Source organism: Falco rusticolus, chromosome 13 (genome assembly GCF_015220075.1).
Source record: "Falco rusticolus isolate bFalRus1 chromosome 13, bFalRus1.pri, whole genome shotgun sequence".
NCBI classification, from domain to species: Eukaryota; Metazoa; Chordata; class Aves; order Falconiformes; family Falconidae; genus Falco; species Falco rusticolus.
The window spans coordinates 9785925-9804520 of record NC_051199.1 but is presented as its reverse complement, the minus strand read 5'-3'; the positions used below and the strand labels follow the sequence as shown (position 1 = coordinate 9804520).

The 18596-nt window shown below is 41.6% G+C and overlaps 1 protein-coding gene across 1 annotated transcript in view; it reads left to right on the top strand.

The window, feature by feature from the left end:
• Positions 1 to 18596, top strand: part of EPHA4 (EPH receptor A4) — a 107091-nt gene that overhangs the window by 74089 nt on the left and 14406 nt on the right. The window contains exons 6-12 of the mRNA XM_037407441.1: positions 5026 to 5150; positions 6313 to 6472; positions 7553 to 7664; positions 12897 to 12955; positions 13741 to 13854; positions 14035 to 14220; positions 18263 to 18324. Of these exons, the coding sequence (XP_037263338.1) occupies positions 5026 to 5150; positions 6313 to 6472; positions 7553 to 7664; positions 12897 to 12955; positions 13741 to 13854; positions 14035 to 14220; positions 18263 to 18324 (818 nt within the window). The remainder of the gene's footprint in view (positions 1 to 5025; positions 5151 to 6312; positions 6473 to 7552; positions 7665 to 12896; positions 12956 to 13740; positions 13855 to 14034; positions 14221 to 18262; positions 18325 to 18596) is intronic.

Here is an 18596-nt window from a genome sequence, read left to right as displayed (position 1 = left end):
CATATGCTAAGCACATGTGTATAGCATAGAGCATATACTCCGACCTGTGCTTGGAGCATGGGGGTGGTGTTACTCAGAGGAGCATTTCTGCCCAGGCAGGAGAGAGGAGTGGGTAAAAGGGTCAGGGGACCAACGGGAAGCAGAACTGAACACGAACGCTTTAGGAAAGAGCAGAACGGCTTTCTTCTGAATTTATTCTGGTCCATGTGACTAAATACGGCTGGAAGCTTCTCCATTCACTTGATGTGAAGTCATCAAGTAGTAGAGTTAGGTTGCTCTCTTACATGTGTAAAAATACCAGAATTGGGCCCGGAGAATGTTGCCTTTAGAAGTGATTAAAACCATATTTGATTCTCTGTGTTGTACATCCTTTTCCTGCTGCGAGACTATTTGATAATATAATTTACAAAATTCAGTGTAAGCCCCCACAATATTACAAGGTAAATATTCAAAGAGAAAACCTGAAATGTGCCAGGTTCCCTTAAATGTGTTTTGTCCCAATTAAGAGAAGATCTTTTATTGCCTTGTTTTGATTTCTAAAAGGACTTTTTTTCAGTGTTAGATTCTCAGAAATCTTTGTGTTGGTTTTTTGGTGTATTGTGTTTGGGTTTTTTTTTGGTGGTGGTTTTTTTTATTATTATTATTATTTTTAAAATGTAATTAATAATGGAGCAGGCTTTTAGTATCTACCCTGGAAGGTAAAAACCCTTAATCACAGTAACATCATTAGTGCTTTCAAGCATTTAATTTTGATGCTTGACAAAGCACATAGCCATTGATAAGAACAAATAAGTGTTGTTGTGTGCAATTGAGGGAAAAAAGAAAAGCATGAAAACCCCTAAGCTTCAAGTAATTAAATTTAAATATGTTATTTGAATTTAGCTGAGATAATGTACAAACTGTGGGTATATTTTTCAATCAGTGAAAGACCCCTTGAGTAAACATGATCCATTTAAATTCAAATCATGGGGAGTGGAAAGTAAACCCTGCTGTGGTTAAGAAGGCATCTTCAATAAAACACTGGGCATTGTGTATCTTTGATATCTGAGCACTCACGTGTTGTAGTTTTATAAAGGGCTGTTTTCACTCATGGATGCCTACATGCCAGAGACTTTATTGCATCTATTTATTTCCTGGGTTTTTTTCCCTTCTCCCTCCTCTTCTAATTTGAACCAGTAATGAAAAACTGACACTCTGCTTCTGCCATCTTTTAAAGTGCCTCAAAACTGTTACAATTCAACACTTACTAGCCTTGGGATATGGCTTTATGGCATTTGGGTGAAGTTTCTGTAGTACATCTGTGCTCTTTCTCTCTCTGTAGGCCGCAAGCTTAGAACCGCAGTAATAAAACTAGTAGTAGGTGTTTAATGGCAGGTTATTGAGGAAGTAGATAAAAGAAAATTGCAACATTCACATCAGTAGGGAGTGGGTTTTTTTAAGGGAGAGGAACTGCGGAGCTTTGAACTAGGGAAAGTTACACTTTGTGCTTTTGTTCAAGGGGACCCCTTTTTAGGCACCAAAATACCTTGTCATTCTTCCCTGTGAAATGGGCTGTTCTGGCAGAACTGGTGCTTGGTGTGTACAGTCTGTGCACACGTGGGAGAAAAACTTGCTGTTGTAAGCAATGATGATTGAGAAACGAGTTTTTGCTTACTGTTCCTTTCCAAATGTCAGGGAGGAGGGAGGAGGAAAGTGCAAAAAGAGAAAGAAAAAGTGATCTCCCACTTTCTTCCAAAAGCATTATTTGATCTTATTGTGAACATCTTAATTGTGTATTCTTTTTGGTCAGGCTGTCCTCAGCATTTTTTGTCTAGGACTGCAAGTATATAATGAACAGTTAGCCCACGCACATAGAAGAGAAGATTCTGTCTTTTATTCCACTCATGATCAAAATATCATTTTACAACCTGTTTCATGTTTATCTTCACATCATCCCTAAGAGGCAATTTAAAGGCAAAAGGGAGAAGAACAATGAAAGTAAATATTTTGCAGAAGCTCACCCAGAAGGCTGTGGCTGCTGCCCACATTTCCATGACGAGCTGGCAGTGGTGGTGTCTTCTTTGTCCTGGACTCTACTGACCATACTCTTAAGCCCCTTTGGTAATACATGTCCAAGGGGACCCAGACCTGTTGTTTTTCCAGAAGCCCAGTCCTTCAGCTACTCAGGTCAACTGGTGGATCCTGGAAAACAAGGAAACAAATAAACCTGATGGTCGGGCTATTTGCAGAAATAAGAGAGAATTGGCAAGGGAGGACTTTATCCATGCAGTGGGATAACCATTAGTACTCCCTGTGCTTACCAAGCCCAGTTTGTTAAGGTCTGCAGAGTTGCAGCTCACCATCCTATTGCATAGGCCGTTACTGGTCTGTGCTGCAGGGATGTCAAAGAGCTCCTGGACGGCTTCTTGCAGTTCTGGTACTTCATCCTGTCGCTGGACTTCAGCACTCTTAGCATTTCTGTATGGCATATGCAGAGGCAGGATGTACAGTCAAAACAAAAAAACCCTCAGAAACAAATTGCTCATCTGCAGAATACAGGACAAAAGAAGAGATTAAAAGTCAAGTAGGATGAATTTGCATATAAAGGACAGGAAGGAAAAAAATAGAGCCATTCTTACAGTTGTAAGGAGTAACAAAGGAATTGATGTAGAAGTCTGTTTTGTGCCCTGGAGGCCGGGAGCAGGTTGTTTATTCCAGTATGGTGTAGTGCCTAAGATCAGCTGTCCTTTTTTGAGAGACATGAGAAAGCACTTGTTATATATAAAGCTAAGCATCTTTCACAAGAAAGGGTAGTTAATATATATATTCTTCTGCTGCAAATAGCCATTTTACAACAGAGAAGAAAAGCATTTTCATACAGCACTTACCGGCCCAATATTGAAGGATTCACTAAATTCCAATATAAATGCCTGCAGAAATGAATTGGAAAACCAAGGAAGTTAAAAAGAGGATAAAGGGAAGAAAGTGAACTTTCTTTCTACAATTCCTGAGGTCAGACCAGCATAAGTGACAGATTCTCAGTAAAAAGCGTTGCCTACCTGCCTTGCACGAGGCACTGATCAAGCAGATTTCTTTGTGGTTGGTTGATCAGTAATGTCACATGTGTGTGTGTTTTAGGGCAAGAAATCTGATTTCTAATTTGCAGTATTCTTACTGCAAAAGGGAAGTAAAAAAGCCTGATTTTCAGTTGAGGAACTGTGAGGTTATTAAGCAGGTTCTCAGTCATGCCACAGATACAACTTGATGTAGCACACCTGGATCCTCCCTGTTGGCTGTGTTTATAGTCTCCTCTGTCATCCAGTATTTGCCTTTGCATGTGAGAGACAGACAAGGAAAAAGAGATGAAGGTTCTGGAGGCATTTCTAACAGAGATGCCAAACTGTCAAATAGTAAATCAGGAGGCAGCTCCCTGATGGTTTCACATCAAAAGAAGACACCCTTTTGTGGCTGTGCAGTGTCTGCTGGTTATTTTCACTTCCGTCAGAACTGTCTGATATGGTCAAGTAGGTTTGAGGCTTTCGACATTCAATTTTCTTTTCATTTATTGTGACTTTTATTTATTTGTCTTTCTTGGTAGTTTTCAAGGATATGTGTTTCAAGGATACTTTTTACTCTCCAGCATTTTCATGGATCGTCATCCCAAAGTTAAGGGTAGGGAAAGAAACAAGAAGAAAGGGAAAGGGGGGGGGGGGGGGGAAGAGCAACATGGCTACAGCTTCAGGGGACAAAAGAAGAAATATATTCAATTTAGGAAGACCTCTAATCTCTGGTTATACAGGACAGCTTTGTTAGATAAGATTAAAAATTTCACGAATGTCCCTTTTTATCCCTGGAGACTCCGCCATTTATACCAGCTATTGTCACCGTCAAAAGAGCTTGATAACAGCTGGCTAGAGACGTGACCACACAGCAACACAACAGCAAGAAAGGGGCAGCCGGGTTCATAAATCTTCAGAAAACCCGTTCCCCCAGCGCAGCCACGAATCTGCTGCTGTCACAGTCAAAGGGAGACTGCATTGTCCTCCAGCCAGTCAAAACCCTGAACTTCAGCATTAGCGGGGGCTCTATTGAAAGTATAGGGTGCACGATGAGATGTTTTCCATTATCTTCTTCATTGCAGCCCTTATTACTGCACACAGATACAGTTTAAAGGATCTTTGAGTTTAGCTTGTTGCTAGGTAGAGTTTTTCCAAAAATTGCTCAGCCCTTACCCTTGGCAGTGTAATCCTGCTTTTTCCATTCCTCCCATCAGTACAGCGCCACATGAGGCAGGGTCAGATGATGTCATTTTGGTACACAATGGACCAATCTCTGATATCTTCTGGCTGAGAAAGAGCCATCAAAGCCAGAATCTGGCTCTTGGGTGCTGAGCTTCCCCATTCTCCAGTGGCTGCTCACAGACTCAGACGTAAGCAGGGCAAGTTACGAAGCACAAATTGGCTCAGACTCTTGAAATACAAGTTTCCTAGTTTTCATGGGAGGGTCCAAATTCATATGTATTCAGCTTTATTCTGGTCTTACTTAATTCAGTGGCAGTATTTTCTCAGCTTTAGAGAAAGCCATATTGGTCCCTTAGGAATTTCATAGTTCCTGTAAAGCAAATAGCTAATAAAGTAACATCAGTTAATTTGAGGAGATGGAAGAAGAGAGTCACTGTGAACCAAAACAGAAGTAGAAGTCTATGCACTGTGCCTAAAAAAGGATAAAAATAAGGCAGAATCTTTTAGTACCTCAGCTTCTTACAGAGTTTTATACCTAGGTGTGATGAACATTGCAGTGTTTAGACAACCGTATTGTTACTTTAAAACCCACCTATCTAGTATTGCCCAGAATCCAAGAATGAGCTTTATTAGAGAGGATTAAATGTGATTTTTGTAAGAGAAAACAGGAAAAACATTTAATGCTTCTAACTTCCCTCCACTGCAAGAAAAACACGATTTCTGCAAGTGGTTGTGTTGTGAAAGCTATGATTAAAAATATAAGTTCCTCATTCAAACTAATTTTTTTTTTTTTTTCTTCTGGCAGCTCCATCCCCAATTGCTTTGATCCAGGCTAAGGAGATAACAAGGCACAGTGTTGCCTTGGCTTGGCTGGAACCTGACAGGCCAAATGGAGTCATCCTGGAGTATGAAGTCAAATACTATGAAAAGGTACTGTTCAGAGGTGGACAAGCAAGGAGTTTTGTTTGGGTTTGGGGAGAGCTTTTTATTTCGTTCCATTATGGTTCCGTCATTTGAAACCAAGTAGATTCAGTTTAATAAAATGCAATTAAGGATTTCGTGCACTTGAATAGTCGCTTGAAAGAATAAGACTCATAGGCTGTTCCAACTGTATGGTGTAAGTTTATTTTGTTATTTTTTCCTACCTAGGAGCTGAGCTTTCGTAGCAAGCGTATTTATAATGAGAATCAATAATGTTGGGCAGAAGTGAGACATTAGATTTACTTCACAGACAGAAGTATAATAATGAAGTATATAACAGTAATAATAATAATAATATCTGTTTGCCGATAGCTTCCGCTCAGAGTGATAGTGTGGGCTAGATGGCTTTTAATAGAGAATAAGGAAAGAAAATTAGATTCTTCTTGCTTTCCAAGTTAGGTGGAGATGCTATTCCTACAAGTAACTTCTCAAGTATGGAACTGTGAAAAGAGCTATTTTCTTTGAAGGTTCTCTGCAAAAAGGAATGATTACCTGTTCTTCTTGTGCAAGCTCTCTCTCTCTGACATGCACATGTGTACTTCTAATATTTTTTATAAAGATAATCACTTATTTTCTTCCCTAGCGCACAGAGAAAAAGGCATGTGATTTGCAGGGAAGCTAGATTATTAACATTTTCGGGTGGATTTGCCAGCCAAAAATAGAATTTTTTTAAGATTGAACTTTCTGGAAGACATTTTCTAAGTCTTTTCTTTCTTAATTTTTTTTTTCTTTTTTAATATGGCTCATGGCTGGTAGGAAGAAAAATAAAGTGCCAGCACGTATGAGTAAAATGTTGCTTGTTCATCAAGAGGATCCTATTTGAAGGCTTGGCAGTTTTCCAAAGGATTTAATTGTGTGATTTCTTAAATAATCTGTGATATATAAGCATCATACCTATGCCCTCATCATCCTTTTTTGGCTTGCTCAGAGCTTCATGCAGCACACAGTGCTAGGGGTATTGAGCAAGGCCCTCGGGACATATTTTGCGAATTCCATCGTTGTTACTCATCTTCTTTCATCATGACAGTTTTGGCAAGGAAGTGAGGTTCCACGGTTCATGGTGCAGTGAGGCATTTTTTCTTGATCAACCACTGTGTTCTTTTGTTGTTAGGACCAAAACGAGCGCAGCTATCGCATTGTGAAGACAGCCTCCAGGAATACTGACATCAAAGGCTTGAACCCCCTCACTTCATACGTATTTCACGTGCGGGCCAGGACAGCAGCGGGATATGGAGACTTCAGTGGACCATTTGAGTTCACAACGAACACAGGTAATGACATGCCCACCGATTTCTTTTTCTTTTCCTTGAGCAAAGAGGGCAAATGTAACTGAGCTGCATGCTGGGGGTTTGCCATCGATTGCTTGGTCTGTGGTGTGCCTGTTCTGGGAAAATGTTCTTCCATGGCCACGTGACTGTTAGGGGTGTCGTGAATCTGACCTGAGGCATCTATTTGGATATGCTGCATTCTAGATTCTAGCAATGGAAGTACTTTGGTGTGGCATAAGGAGACACACAGCCTATAAACATTTGGAAGCCATTGGTGCTTGATAGATTTATGTACCTTTTTTGTTTACTGTACATGTTGGTGTTGCACATGTGTTTGGGATATCTTGTTTGTAGGAGAATAGAACCCTCTTACTCCTCTTTGCAAGGTATTGACATAGATCAGTTAGGTGTCCTATATCAGCTCACATATTTGCGCTTTTCCTTAGGCAGTCATATAAAGACAGAATGTTCGAATTACGTTGTCAGTAGAGCTTTTCACTTCGCTCAAAGAAATGTGCAGATTTAGTCCCCAAAATGTTTGCTTCTCTGTGACAGGAAGGCAATGTGACCAAGCCTGTTCTATGTTGGACATACAGGTTTGCTTAAATCAATTTAAGGTTGTGCCAGTTAGTGGCAGCATTCTTCAGGATGTTAACAGCTGAAAATAATCAATCCAGCAGGAAGAGGGTAGACATTTTAAAATAACTTATTCTCTTTGCATCATTTGGGGAGTGATCATCTGGCCCCACTAAGAGAAAAAAGAGGAGGAAAGAAGAGTGGAAAGCAATTAGAAAGGCGGGCAAAAAATAGCCATTACACCCTGTAAGCAACAGTGAAAGGGAGAAGGAGAGGGAGTCCTTGTTCCCAGTGAACTGGAGTTCCCCAAATCATTATCAAACATCATGTCTTCAGCTCATTAGCACCCTGTTGGAAAATTGTGTCAAATGACTATATAGTAAAGGCCTGAAAGTAGATTTGAGTGCTACTCTAAACTGCCTTCACAAGCCAGAAAGCCTCACTGAGTGTTACCAAAGTTGATTTTTTGAGGGTGTCTGACACTAATGCTCCCTTTTCTGTTTCCAGTTCCTTCCCCCATCATTGGCGATGGTACCAATCCCACAGTGCTTCTTGTTTCAGTGGCTGGCAGTGTTGTTCTTGTGGTCATTCTCATTGCAGCCTTTGTCATCAGCAGGAGGTAAGAACTTAAGCTTCTCTCTCCCTCTCTCTCTTTCATGAGGGAGCTTTTTGTCTCCTCCAAACAAAGCTAAATTCTTTGATTAGCATCATAAACAGTGAATTTGCATTACAAGCCTTCTCCCATGTAGCTTTGATCTTCTCAACATTAGTACCAAGCAGCATGTGATGTAATGGCAATAGTTCCAGCTCTATTTGCCCTTCAGATGCAAAGCTGATTCCAATAACTGGCATTGAGAAGCATGCCAGCTAGAGATTTGTGGTTAGTGTAATTTGAAGTTAAGTTTAATGGGTATGGGTACAGTAGATTTTCTTGGACTGACTCCTCATAGGCAGGGAATAAACAACTGCACTGTTGTGGGCTAAGCCATCAGGCTGCTATGGCTGTGATTTTTGTGTAAGTCTGTATGAGTCTGCATTAGTCTTTTGGGTTAGTCCTTCCAGTGTGAGTGGATATGACTGTAAAACAGAAGGCCACAGTCATTCAGCATCATATGCAGTAACACAGCAGACTGGATCGATGGTTATTTCATCAGAGCAAGACCATAATCTTCTACCAAGTACTTGTTCATTCTCCCAGTTTCAACCCAGGCATCAGGAACAGTCCTGCAAATGGGAGAACAGTGTACAGAAACACAGTGTGAATGTTTCTGTCTTCATCTTTGTGTTCACTCTCACTTAAAAAGATCAGCATGATTTTGCTTCAGTGTAATTCTGAGACAAAAATGGATGTGTCATTACTGTACCTGAAGCCTGAGATCTGAGGGGTGCACGTTTTGTCAGTCTCTGTTGATCAGTTTAATGGCATCAGCCGTAAATATGCACAATTTCCTCTTTGATTTGCTCTCTTACTTTAAATTGTCTTAAAGAACAGTTAAGCCACTATGATTGTAATATCTGGAAAGTAGGCATGCATTGCTATATCTTTCTGTGGGTGTTCAACTCGAAGCCTCCATGCTGGCAAGAAGAAAGAAGAGCAGAACATACGAAAATGTAATGCGGACAGACAGGTTTATTAAAAGCCATTGCAACAGAAAATAGCATCACTGAGCTTGATGACTTAATCTCCTCTCCACTTTTATTGATCACTTTATTATTTAAGGCAGGATTGATAGCAGGATGCATTGGATTTCTAATTATGAGTCGCCACCTTGGAGAATTGAGCCTGTCGGGCTGCTTTGAGATGATTCCTTCCTCTCCTCCCCCTATAAAAAAATGTCGCTTCTCAAGGCTGATAAACACTGCTTGGTGATTGGCCCTCAATGGATCACTTTTTAGAAAATGAAATGTCAACCCCTTGCCCTCATATTGATTCTCTTTAGTATCGGCCATAAAGCTGTCAAAGGAAAGGCTGCCTGGAGCCAGGTAGCTGACGGACGCGCTGATGCGGGTGCGCGCTCGGCCGGGCTCCTCACTGCTCGGGCCGCCTGTGCAGTTATCTCTGCCCACAAGTGTTCAGCTTGGACAAAGGCAGGACAAAGAGCAGGTGGGCGGTAGGGACAAAAAGGCTGGTCCAAGGACTGGTGGGAAGGGAGATAAAAGTATCCTGGTGGCCGTGAGTACAGATGTGTCCCGTAGCTTTGCACCACTAGGTCTCGGAGAGGCTGTGGAAGGGGAAAGACATGGCAAGATGAATGAAATACTAGGACAGCGAAAGTGCTCTGTGCATACTAATGCATGGTGCCTTGCTAATTAATAGCCTTCCTCAATACACAGCTCTCCAGCAGCTGGAAGTAGCTCTCAATAAACAGAATCTACTTTAGTATTCACTATTACTCTAACAATTTTAACCACTTTACCAATGTCATTTAGAGGTGTAGGCTTTTGGGATATTTCATGATGTTCCTATGCCGGCAGAAGTTAATAGCAAAATAATTGTACTTTGTTCCAAAATGACTTCAGATGAGAAAAAGCTTTTCTGTCCATACAGTTCCCCTGTGGAGGTTTTGTAATCTAACCATGACCCTGAAAGTCATATTTGTCCTATCAGACCCGTGCTTTGGCCCGCAGACGTGGCTTCTCTGCATCTGTGAGGCAAACGTGGGAACCGGGCATATGCTGTAGGTGCCCACTTTTGAACCCCGAGTTATTGGTACTCATTTAGCATTACGTTTTTTCAAGTCATTGCTCAAATCCCCAAATTCATCTTTACAACAGAATTTGTCATAGGACTTTGCCTGCAGGCAGCTCAGACTGTTTGGTTCCATCCCGTGACCACAGCATTTGTGTTAATGGGAGAACTAGTCTGCCTACACGTTAGTTTAAACTTACTGAGGTTAAGGTGAGCGTATCTGTAGAGCAGAGTGCGGTAGGTAGCGTGTTTCTAAACTCTGCCTTGCAGGAACGTCGAGTGAAGTTACAATATCTCAAATGGAGTTGTAAAGGATTTAGGAGACTGTAAAACAGAAAGAGCCACATTCTAGGAGGGCTTGGGTAGAGTAAGGCGGCCCTGCAGAATCCTCTGGGCATCTGAAAGCTTCTGTCAGAAAGTCTTCTGATAGATGGATTGTCTTCTGCTCCGTCAACAGCAGGATGCCTTTGGCCACCAGCTGCCGGTGGCATTGGAGCAGGTGCCCTGCCAGCCTGGTGCTGAGCGCCATGGCCGCCCAGCCCCTCTGCTTGGGGGGCAGGCGGTGGGGGCGGTGGGGCCGTGCCGTTTCACCTCAGTGCGTGCTAATACCCTCTGTTGTGACCTCCTCTTCATCGCCAGCCCCCACCTGTAGCTCTGCCTGTGCCTCTGACCCCCACGGTTCCTGAAAGCTTCTGTGTTCTTTTCCTGAATGCCGGCTATTTAATCGCCACCGCCAAAATCCCTGTAATTACGGGGCTCCAACCTGCGACAAAGGCTCCCTTCTGCCGCCCAGGTGAGCCGCCCCCGAGGGGTGCCCGTGCCAGGGGACAATGGCAGGCCGGACTGGCCTGCCCCCAGCCAGGCGGGAGAGGTCAACGGGTGACACAGGCAGAAGTGGAAGTAGGTAGTTAGTTTGGAAGGTATTATTTAAACTTAATAAGCTACAATTATATTGCTTGAACAGTAATCCCTTTGTTTCCCTTTGCTTTTTGTATGTCTTTTGGTTTGGGGGGGGAGGTTATTTTTTGTCTGTTGTTAGGGTGTTGGTACTCTTAAAAATAAGATAAAGAGCATTTTTTCGTACTCAAAATGCTTTCATGCAAAGCCTGTTTGTTTCATATTTCCCATCTGTGCCTGAGCATTAATAAAATGAATTTGAAGGGGTCCTGCTTAAAATGCGGAATCTTTTTCTTTTTTTTTTTTTTTTTAATTCCTTTTTTTTTCTTTCCTCTGAGAGCTGTTGTATAATACCTGAAATCATCTCTGCAATCCCCTTAGCTGACTCGGTCCCATATGGCACTGGGTGAGATTTGTGCTGCCTCCTCCTTACTCAGTTCAGTGACTGCGAGCAGAGCATAGTTCTTTTATTTAACTCAGCTCTGTTATACCAGCGCTGGAAGTCCTCGGGCAAATAAATGGTTTAAATTGATGTTTGGATCCAGTGTGGTTTTTAATAATGCTCTTGTGATTTGGAGCCATTTGCGTTTAATTGACTTTCGTAAAGAAAAAAAGCTCCCAACCGTTTATGGTTGGATGTGTACCTGCTTTTTATGTCTGAACACAAGTCATGATGATGTTGTTGGAAGCCGTGAGGCTCGGTTCAAAGATCGGGTAGTCTTCACATGTCAAATGGCATATTCCTCTCCTTCTGTTTCATGGTTAATTTATAGTTTTTGTTATTGGCATAGCATGTTTAACACCCAGTGTTAAGAGACTGCAAAGACAGAGGCTGGGAAATGTCCTTTCCGCTGACGGGATGGGAAGCTGCCGTTCCCCACAGGCCAGGCACTGAGTGGGAAGTGAGGTGCTTTGTGCTAATGGGCCGATGAGTTTTGCTGATGGGAGGGGAATGGTGAGACTCGGGAAGACTTGCTGCAAGCGAGGTTCGCAGCCACGTTTTCTTCTTGTTATCTGTGAGTTTTTGACCTCTTTTAACTCAAATTTCCAGATAGGTCTTTCTCTCACCCACTCCTGTTTTCTTCCTCTACCCGCTCACCGTTTCCAGACTTCTAACCTAGTCTCAACCCAGTGTCCCTGGCAGGCCTGGTCATCTCCTGCCCCACTCCAGGCAGCAGGTTGCACGCTGCAGGCAGTGCCAATCTTACCTCCTGTTCTCCAGCCTTGCTTTCTCCTTCTGCCTTCCCTCTTCTTCACTCCAGCCCAAGCCCATCCCGGTTAGCTAACCTGAGTCTGACAGCCTGGGAGACTTGGACTGCTGTAAGAACAGGCATACCCAGGAGGAAGCAACCAAGCCCTTCTCTTCGGCAGTGTCTGTTCTTACACCTGGTTCTGAACTTTCAAGAATGATGGCTAAAAGCCCAAATCAAATCTCTGCATCTACGTACTGTTAGATGCTGGGGAACTTCAAGTCCCAGTATGCGTTTGGCTGAGCTGAATCCTTAGTATCTTCCCTAACAAGCTAACCTTTTGCATTAACTTTTCTTATCCAGTGACATTTAAAGCTGAACTAATTAAATACGTAACTGGACACAATATCATGTCTATAGGCATAGAAGTAGTAATCTATAGAATTAAAATGCTATACTACCTTGTATCTAACTCAGAAGGTTAGTAGAGGACTTCTGCCATTGGGATTTGTTTACCCCTTCAATTATACAGTGATTAACATAATAAACAAAATCTTTGGGATCTGCATGTTTGATAGGGTTTTTTTTGCTGCCATCCTGATTTCTGTGTTAATAGACTTGTTTCCAGTTTTAAATTTGCAGTTAAATAAGTGTGTTGGCATTGGCCTAATTATGTTTGAAAATCAATCTACCAAAACACTCTGTTGTAGCATTGAAATCCCTGTATGATAGGGCTAAAAAGCAATTTGGCCCCTTTTTGCACAGAATTGCAAATATACATTGAAGAAAAAGTAGCCAAAACACAAGCTTTCTTTTCTTTTTTTAAATGCCAAGATGCAAATAGATTGGTGTTTCTCTTGATGCTTTGTTGATGCCAATAACACTTAAAGCAGTTTGAGGAGTCTCCTACCCTGCTGGTAAATGGATATTGTGTCAGGGGCTGTTGTAGGGGAGCTGCCGAGCACAGGTCGTGGCAGGTGCAAACAGCTCAAGTCTCAGCAGGTCGAGAAGACTGAGCTTGTCTCAAAGTAAGATATTTATTTTGAACTGTAACGCCTTTTTTTTGTTCTGACAGACGCAGCAAGTACAGTAAGGCTAAGCAAGAGGCAGATGAGGAGAAACACTTGAACCAAGGTAAAAGGCAGTGGTGCTTCGGTTTCTTGATGTGGTTCGTAAAACATGTCCTGTGTTCTGATGCTTGGGAAATAAGGGATGACATTCCTCTTGAGATGAATATGTTTCTGCTTTCCTCTCTTGAAAACATCTTTCTTTGAAACTATGTGCTTTAGTAACAGGCAAAATAGAAGTATCGGGGTAAAATGTTTTGAGGGGTCAGGCAGGAGAAAGGTTCATCAAATTCTTCCGTTGTGCCTTTCTGCTGAAAGATATCTGTCCTTGGACAGCGGTATCTAGGCGTGACTTTACCCCACAATACTCTGCTAAAGCAGTTGCTGGATGGGCTGGAGGCAATCCCGCAGGAAAGGGAATGTGAACTTTGCTGCCTTTTTTTCTAGGACCGAATCCTACTGTTAGTTCCATCTCAGTCATCCAGGTACCAAACCTAGGACCTGAGCTCAGAATTTCTTGGCTCCCAGAAGGGAAATGGGATGTGTCTCACAGGTCCATAGACAGGCTACTGGCCTTTGAGTGATGTTGGTGATTTGTGAAGTTCATTTATTGGCAAAAGCCTGATTCCTTACATCAATGTTGGGAAATATTAAATGTTTACATTAAAAAAATTGCATCGGGGGAAAAATACATTAAGACCTTCCTTCCTTCATCAGTCATTCCTGGCTTACAGTACATTTTTATTGTACACTCTCTTTGCTGTTGTAGATCATTAAGGCTTCAGTCTCATATGTTCTGTGTTTAGCAGCATGTAGATCAGTGACTTCAAATAAAACATTTCTGCCTTGCAGGTGTTAGAACATATGTGGATCCTTTTACATATGAGGATCCAAACCAAGCTGTGAGGGAATTTGCCAAAGAAATTGATGCCTCCTGCATAAAGATTGAAAAAGTTATTGGTGTGGGTAAGTGCCAGAACTTTTGCATTTTTTTCTGTAAATATAGTTCTAAATTTGCTTTTAGGAAACATGGGATCCTGTGATTTTTGCATGACAGTTCCCCCAAATGAACTGACATAACAGTTTGACAACATAAGCATGTGCTTCATGTTCATGACTATTTATTCTTGTGCCTTTTTCCTTAAGGGGAATTTGGTGAAGTATGCAGTGGACGCCTCAAAGTACCAGGAAAAAGAGAGATCTGTGTTGCTATCAAGACTCTAAAAGCTGGTTACACTGATAAACAAAGGAGAGACTTCCTGAGCGAGGCCAGCATCATGGGACAATTTGACCACCCCAATATCATTCACTTGGAAGGTGTAGTTACTAAATGTAAGTAGGTCATTTTCATGACAAGGCCAATTTGGAAGTCACTGAGAAATTAAGTATGTGCTGGTGTGTGCTGGTTGTTTTTTGTTTTTTATTTCCTCCCCTTTTTACTCTCATTCCTGTGAAATGACAGATGGAACAGATCCACTGATAGCTAATAGGAGGAAATCAGTGCAGGACAAGTCATTAATCTTGTTGTCAGCTATAAATGGGTTTATGGTTTCAACTGATACTCTATCTGTAGGCAGCTTGTACAAGATTTTGTAAGGGGAATTAATACTGCAGGGGTGAACTTTTTTTTTTCTCCCTTCTTGCTATGCCAAACAGGCATCTTTCACATCTTTGCTAGACCGAGCTGATTGTTACAGGATAGGCAAAAGCAGATGGTGAGCAAAGAATTTAAAATGGTTGGGGGAAAAATACCAAAACAAAACTATGGAGTCATATGTTTAAGGTGTAAAGCACAGATGTAAGGAGCAAGCCTTTGAAATGAAGTCAGCTATTTCAGCATGAAACTTGCTTATTTGTTTTCTCTGATTTACAGGTGTGATAATTTCACTCTGCAGAATTTACCTGGCTGATCTTTTTGTTTGTTTGGTTTGGGGTTTTTTTAAGTCTGTTAGCGTTCATTGTGCCATGAACCCTGCCTTAGAAAAAAGAATGACAGCATTCGCTGGATGCTGTTTCAAGACTAGAACTGAAAATACACCTGTGTGACAGGTGTGCTTGGGTTGGACTTGATAAGGTGCTGCTGCGATGATGGAGTTACTGCCCCTTCTCTGACTGCCCTAGGTAGCATGCTGGCAAAGCCCGGCGCTGATCGCAGATCCTGAAAGACCCTTTGGATGCAGGGGCTCGTGCTCAGGGTGGCAAAGCAAGCAGACAGTAATCTTGTGAGCTCTGTTAAAGGGTGGATTTGTGAAGCTTATTTTCTGCAGCTGATGGTGTGCATGATGAACATGAATGCAGGATATTAATAGTGTAAGGAATTAAAATTAGACATGGAGGAGAAATATTACTAGAAGAACGAAGTATCTCCCACAGAGGGTTGTCAAAGCCATCAATATCATTGAAAAACCCTGTCCCTCCTGAATTGTCGGTGGGAGCTGGATGCTTACTCTGCCACTTGTGTTTCTGGAAATCCTCCCCTTGCTCATCTGTGTTGCCCTCTCCTAGTCTGCCTTCTCTCACAGCTGTTGAAAATGGCTCATAGAGCGTGTTGCTGTTTGCTTTTCAAGACAAAGTCTGTTGGGGAAAACAGGGGTTTGGACTAATTTTGACCATTGTTTACTGAGGGCCTCCCTCAAAACTGAGATGAAAAGATAGTACTCTCTTTAGATTTTGAAGGTCTGCATCTCTTTTTCTCCTTTTGTTTTTGTCATAACAAAGAGGGAGGGTTGCGGTCAGGCCGCCGTGTTTGCTGCAGACAGTGATTTTTCTAGCACCTCTGTAAAAGGCAACAGGGGAATCTTTGTGTTGAAATCCCACCGAGGCTGGAACCCCCTGAGCTATTACAGCTCTAGCAGTTATAAATGACTGGGTGCATTTGCATAATGCAGTTGTCACTGAATTAAAATGATTTGAAATTTTCACCGAGGAGGTGGTAACCTGACCCAAGAACGTTTCATTGCCTGGCTTGCGATGTTTCTGCAGCACGCCAGCTTGGTTACCTCGGAGCTGGTGTGTTTGGTAAACAGGGCTACTTAAGGAGACATTTATCTCAATTTCTCCATAGGTTTTCTGAATGCTGTGATAAATGAATGCATTTAATAAACTGAAAATTAAAATGTGAGATAAATACTGGTGTAGATGGGGGCTGAGAGAGGCAGCAGAAAAACATGAATAAATTATTGGCTGCTAGTCAAGTACTTTAATAATTGAGTCACTGATGGTAACTTCTCCTCTCTCTATCCCCCTCCCCTGCTAAAGAAGTGCCTGAGTAATGAAATTACATGTTAATGCACTGAAAGAGTCTCCCTTTCTTCCTTTCTACGTTGACATAGTATCTTTTGATTGAGGAAGGTTAATTAAAACTCATTTAGCTGTATTTGTTCAGTGGAAGGGTTCTGGTCACAGTTGCAAAGGATAAATGAAACAGTGACATATGCAGATTTGGTTGGAGTTTTTCTCTTTCTACCAAGGAATGCCTGCAAAGGTGAATTAGAGGGAGAATTATGTTTTATTGCATCACTTTCCTTTAAGAGTGCAAGTACTCGGCCAAGGTCACTAAGCCCTTCATCTAGACCAGTTTGCTTTGTGCAATACCATCACTTCTCTGCTGCATTCATGCAAATCAGAAGGGGTTCAGCTGCCAGACTGGCATTTCACAGGCATGCCAATACGCATGGGACCAAAGCAATAATAAGAGTTCTGATATCAGTTGGGAAGGGAAGGAGAAGCAGAAATGGTAAAAGGTGTGCAAAGGGTGGTTTGGGACTGAAGAGGTGAAAAAAGTAATGGTGAATGAAGTAAATGATGTATTGCACATAGATGGTGATCTAAGTGAAATAAATGATTGAAAACTGAAAAATTTCAATACTGTCAGTCTTTATAGAATATTGTTTTCTAATAAAAAAAAAAAGAAGGTTACTTCAAAAACAGAAATCCCCGAGAAATGAAGAGAAAAACATCTTGGTGAAAAACACACTGAGGTAGTAATGATTAAGGAAACTTCCAATGCTGTAACATTTCATGGTAGGGTGATTTTCACATCTGGTTGTTCTGGAGCAGATACTTGCTGGTGGCTGAAGCAAGACAAAGCTGAGTAGTTCTGATACCTCTGATGCCAAGACAGAGTTGAGCTATCTACAGTCTAGGTGACAGGTCCATTGAACCCTTCTTTCCCCATAGTGTTCCCTTGACCTGCTCAAGGAAGTACAAAAGCAGAGTTCCTCTGGGACACAGTTTTTAATGTAGGGAGAAACTATAGTTCCTGTAGCTAAAGCCTAAGTGGAGGAAGGGTTGCCGTGCCAGCCCGGCGCTGATCATCAGACGCTCCCTTGGCTTCAGGTGGGCTAGACAGTGCTTATCTGGGGATGGGCTTTTGCTACTGAACCTTTGATAAGTCACTTCTTTACATCCACCATTGTTCACTTGTAGAATGGAGATGATATTGGACTTGTTTCTGCAAATGTCTAGATGCTGAATACCCAGCATGATTTAACCCTGTGAAATAATACTTTTACTTGTATGTACCTAAATGTTTTCAGTTTCAGTGTTGTATGGCTTTGTAAAGCTCTTAAAGACAACATCAAGCATTATTTATGTATTTGCTGTTGTTTTAGGCAGGAGAGTGCTTAGAAAGCATCCCTGTGTCAGTAAAATTACATTACATTTCTCTTCAGATTGCCCAGCTTGGCTCTCCGTATTGCAGTGTGGAAAGCTGAGTGCTGCTGAAGCACGATGCCCCACATGCGATACAATTCATTGAACCATTTATCCTGTGGTTGACTTTGCGAAGCAAATGGCTTTGACTCATTTATAAATAACGAGAGACATGGGATACAAATTTGGGACAGAGAAAGTTGAGAGGAACAGCTTGTATTTTTTTTTTTCATTCTTGAATCCAGTTGTCTTGGAATACCTTGTAGCTTCTGACAGCTTCTAAATCGCCTAAAGCGTTGATCTTTCAAAAGAGGCAGAGAGACCAAAACATTCACAAATTCCATCTTGAAAGAGGAAGGCTTTCTAGTCTGCAAGCAATTTAATTACACTAAAGATTTTGTCAAGTTTGAACAGATCTTTGGTTCTTAGCTCTCAATTATCAGTTCCTATATTCCTTAGAGAACAGTAGCCACTTTAGTTAAAGACCTTGTCAATGAGTCAACCAAAGGGTTAACCTTCCAGATGGGGCCCTTTAAATGTTTCTGTCCTATAATATTTCTTCTCTTGCTCCCTACAGCTGAGGCATAAGCTTGCTGCTTTTAAAATTAAATTAGATTGTGTAAGCCAGGTGTCTTGGCAGTAAAATCATGTGCAACCCATTTTTATCCCATTAACATTGGTGTTCATCAAGGAATTGTGTTTTTCTTTCTGCGAACTCTAGGTAAACCTGTAATGATCATAACTGAGTACATGGAGAATGGCTCCTTGGATGCCTTCCTCAGGGTAGGTGATTTTTTCATGATAAGCAAAGGAGATTTTATATAGGGAGACATTTTCTGGTTTTCATTTTGGTTTGGTTTTTGTTTGTTTGTGGGTTTTTTTTGTTGTTGTTTTTTGTTTTGTTGGGGTTTTTTTGTTTGTTTTTGGTGTTTTTTTTCCAGAAAGATACTGAAAATTCAGCATTTGTAAAGAAATTATGTTTGTACTTGGGAAATTCTGTTTTCTGGCGTTGCTCCTACCGAAAAACAGAATGAATGTAAAGTGGAAGAATATAG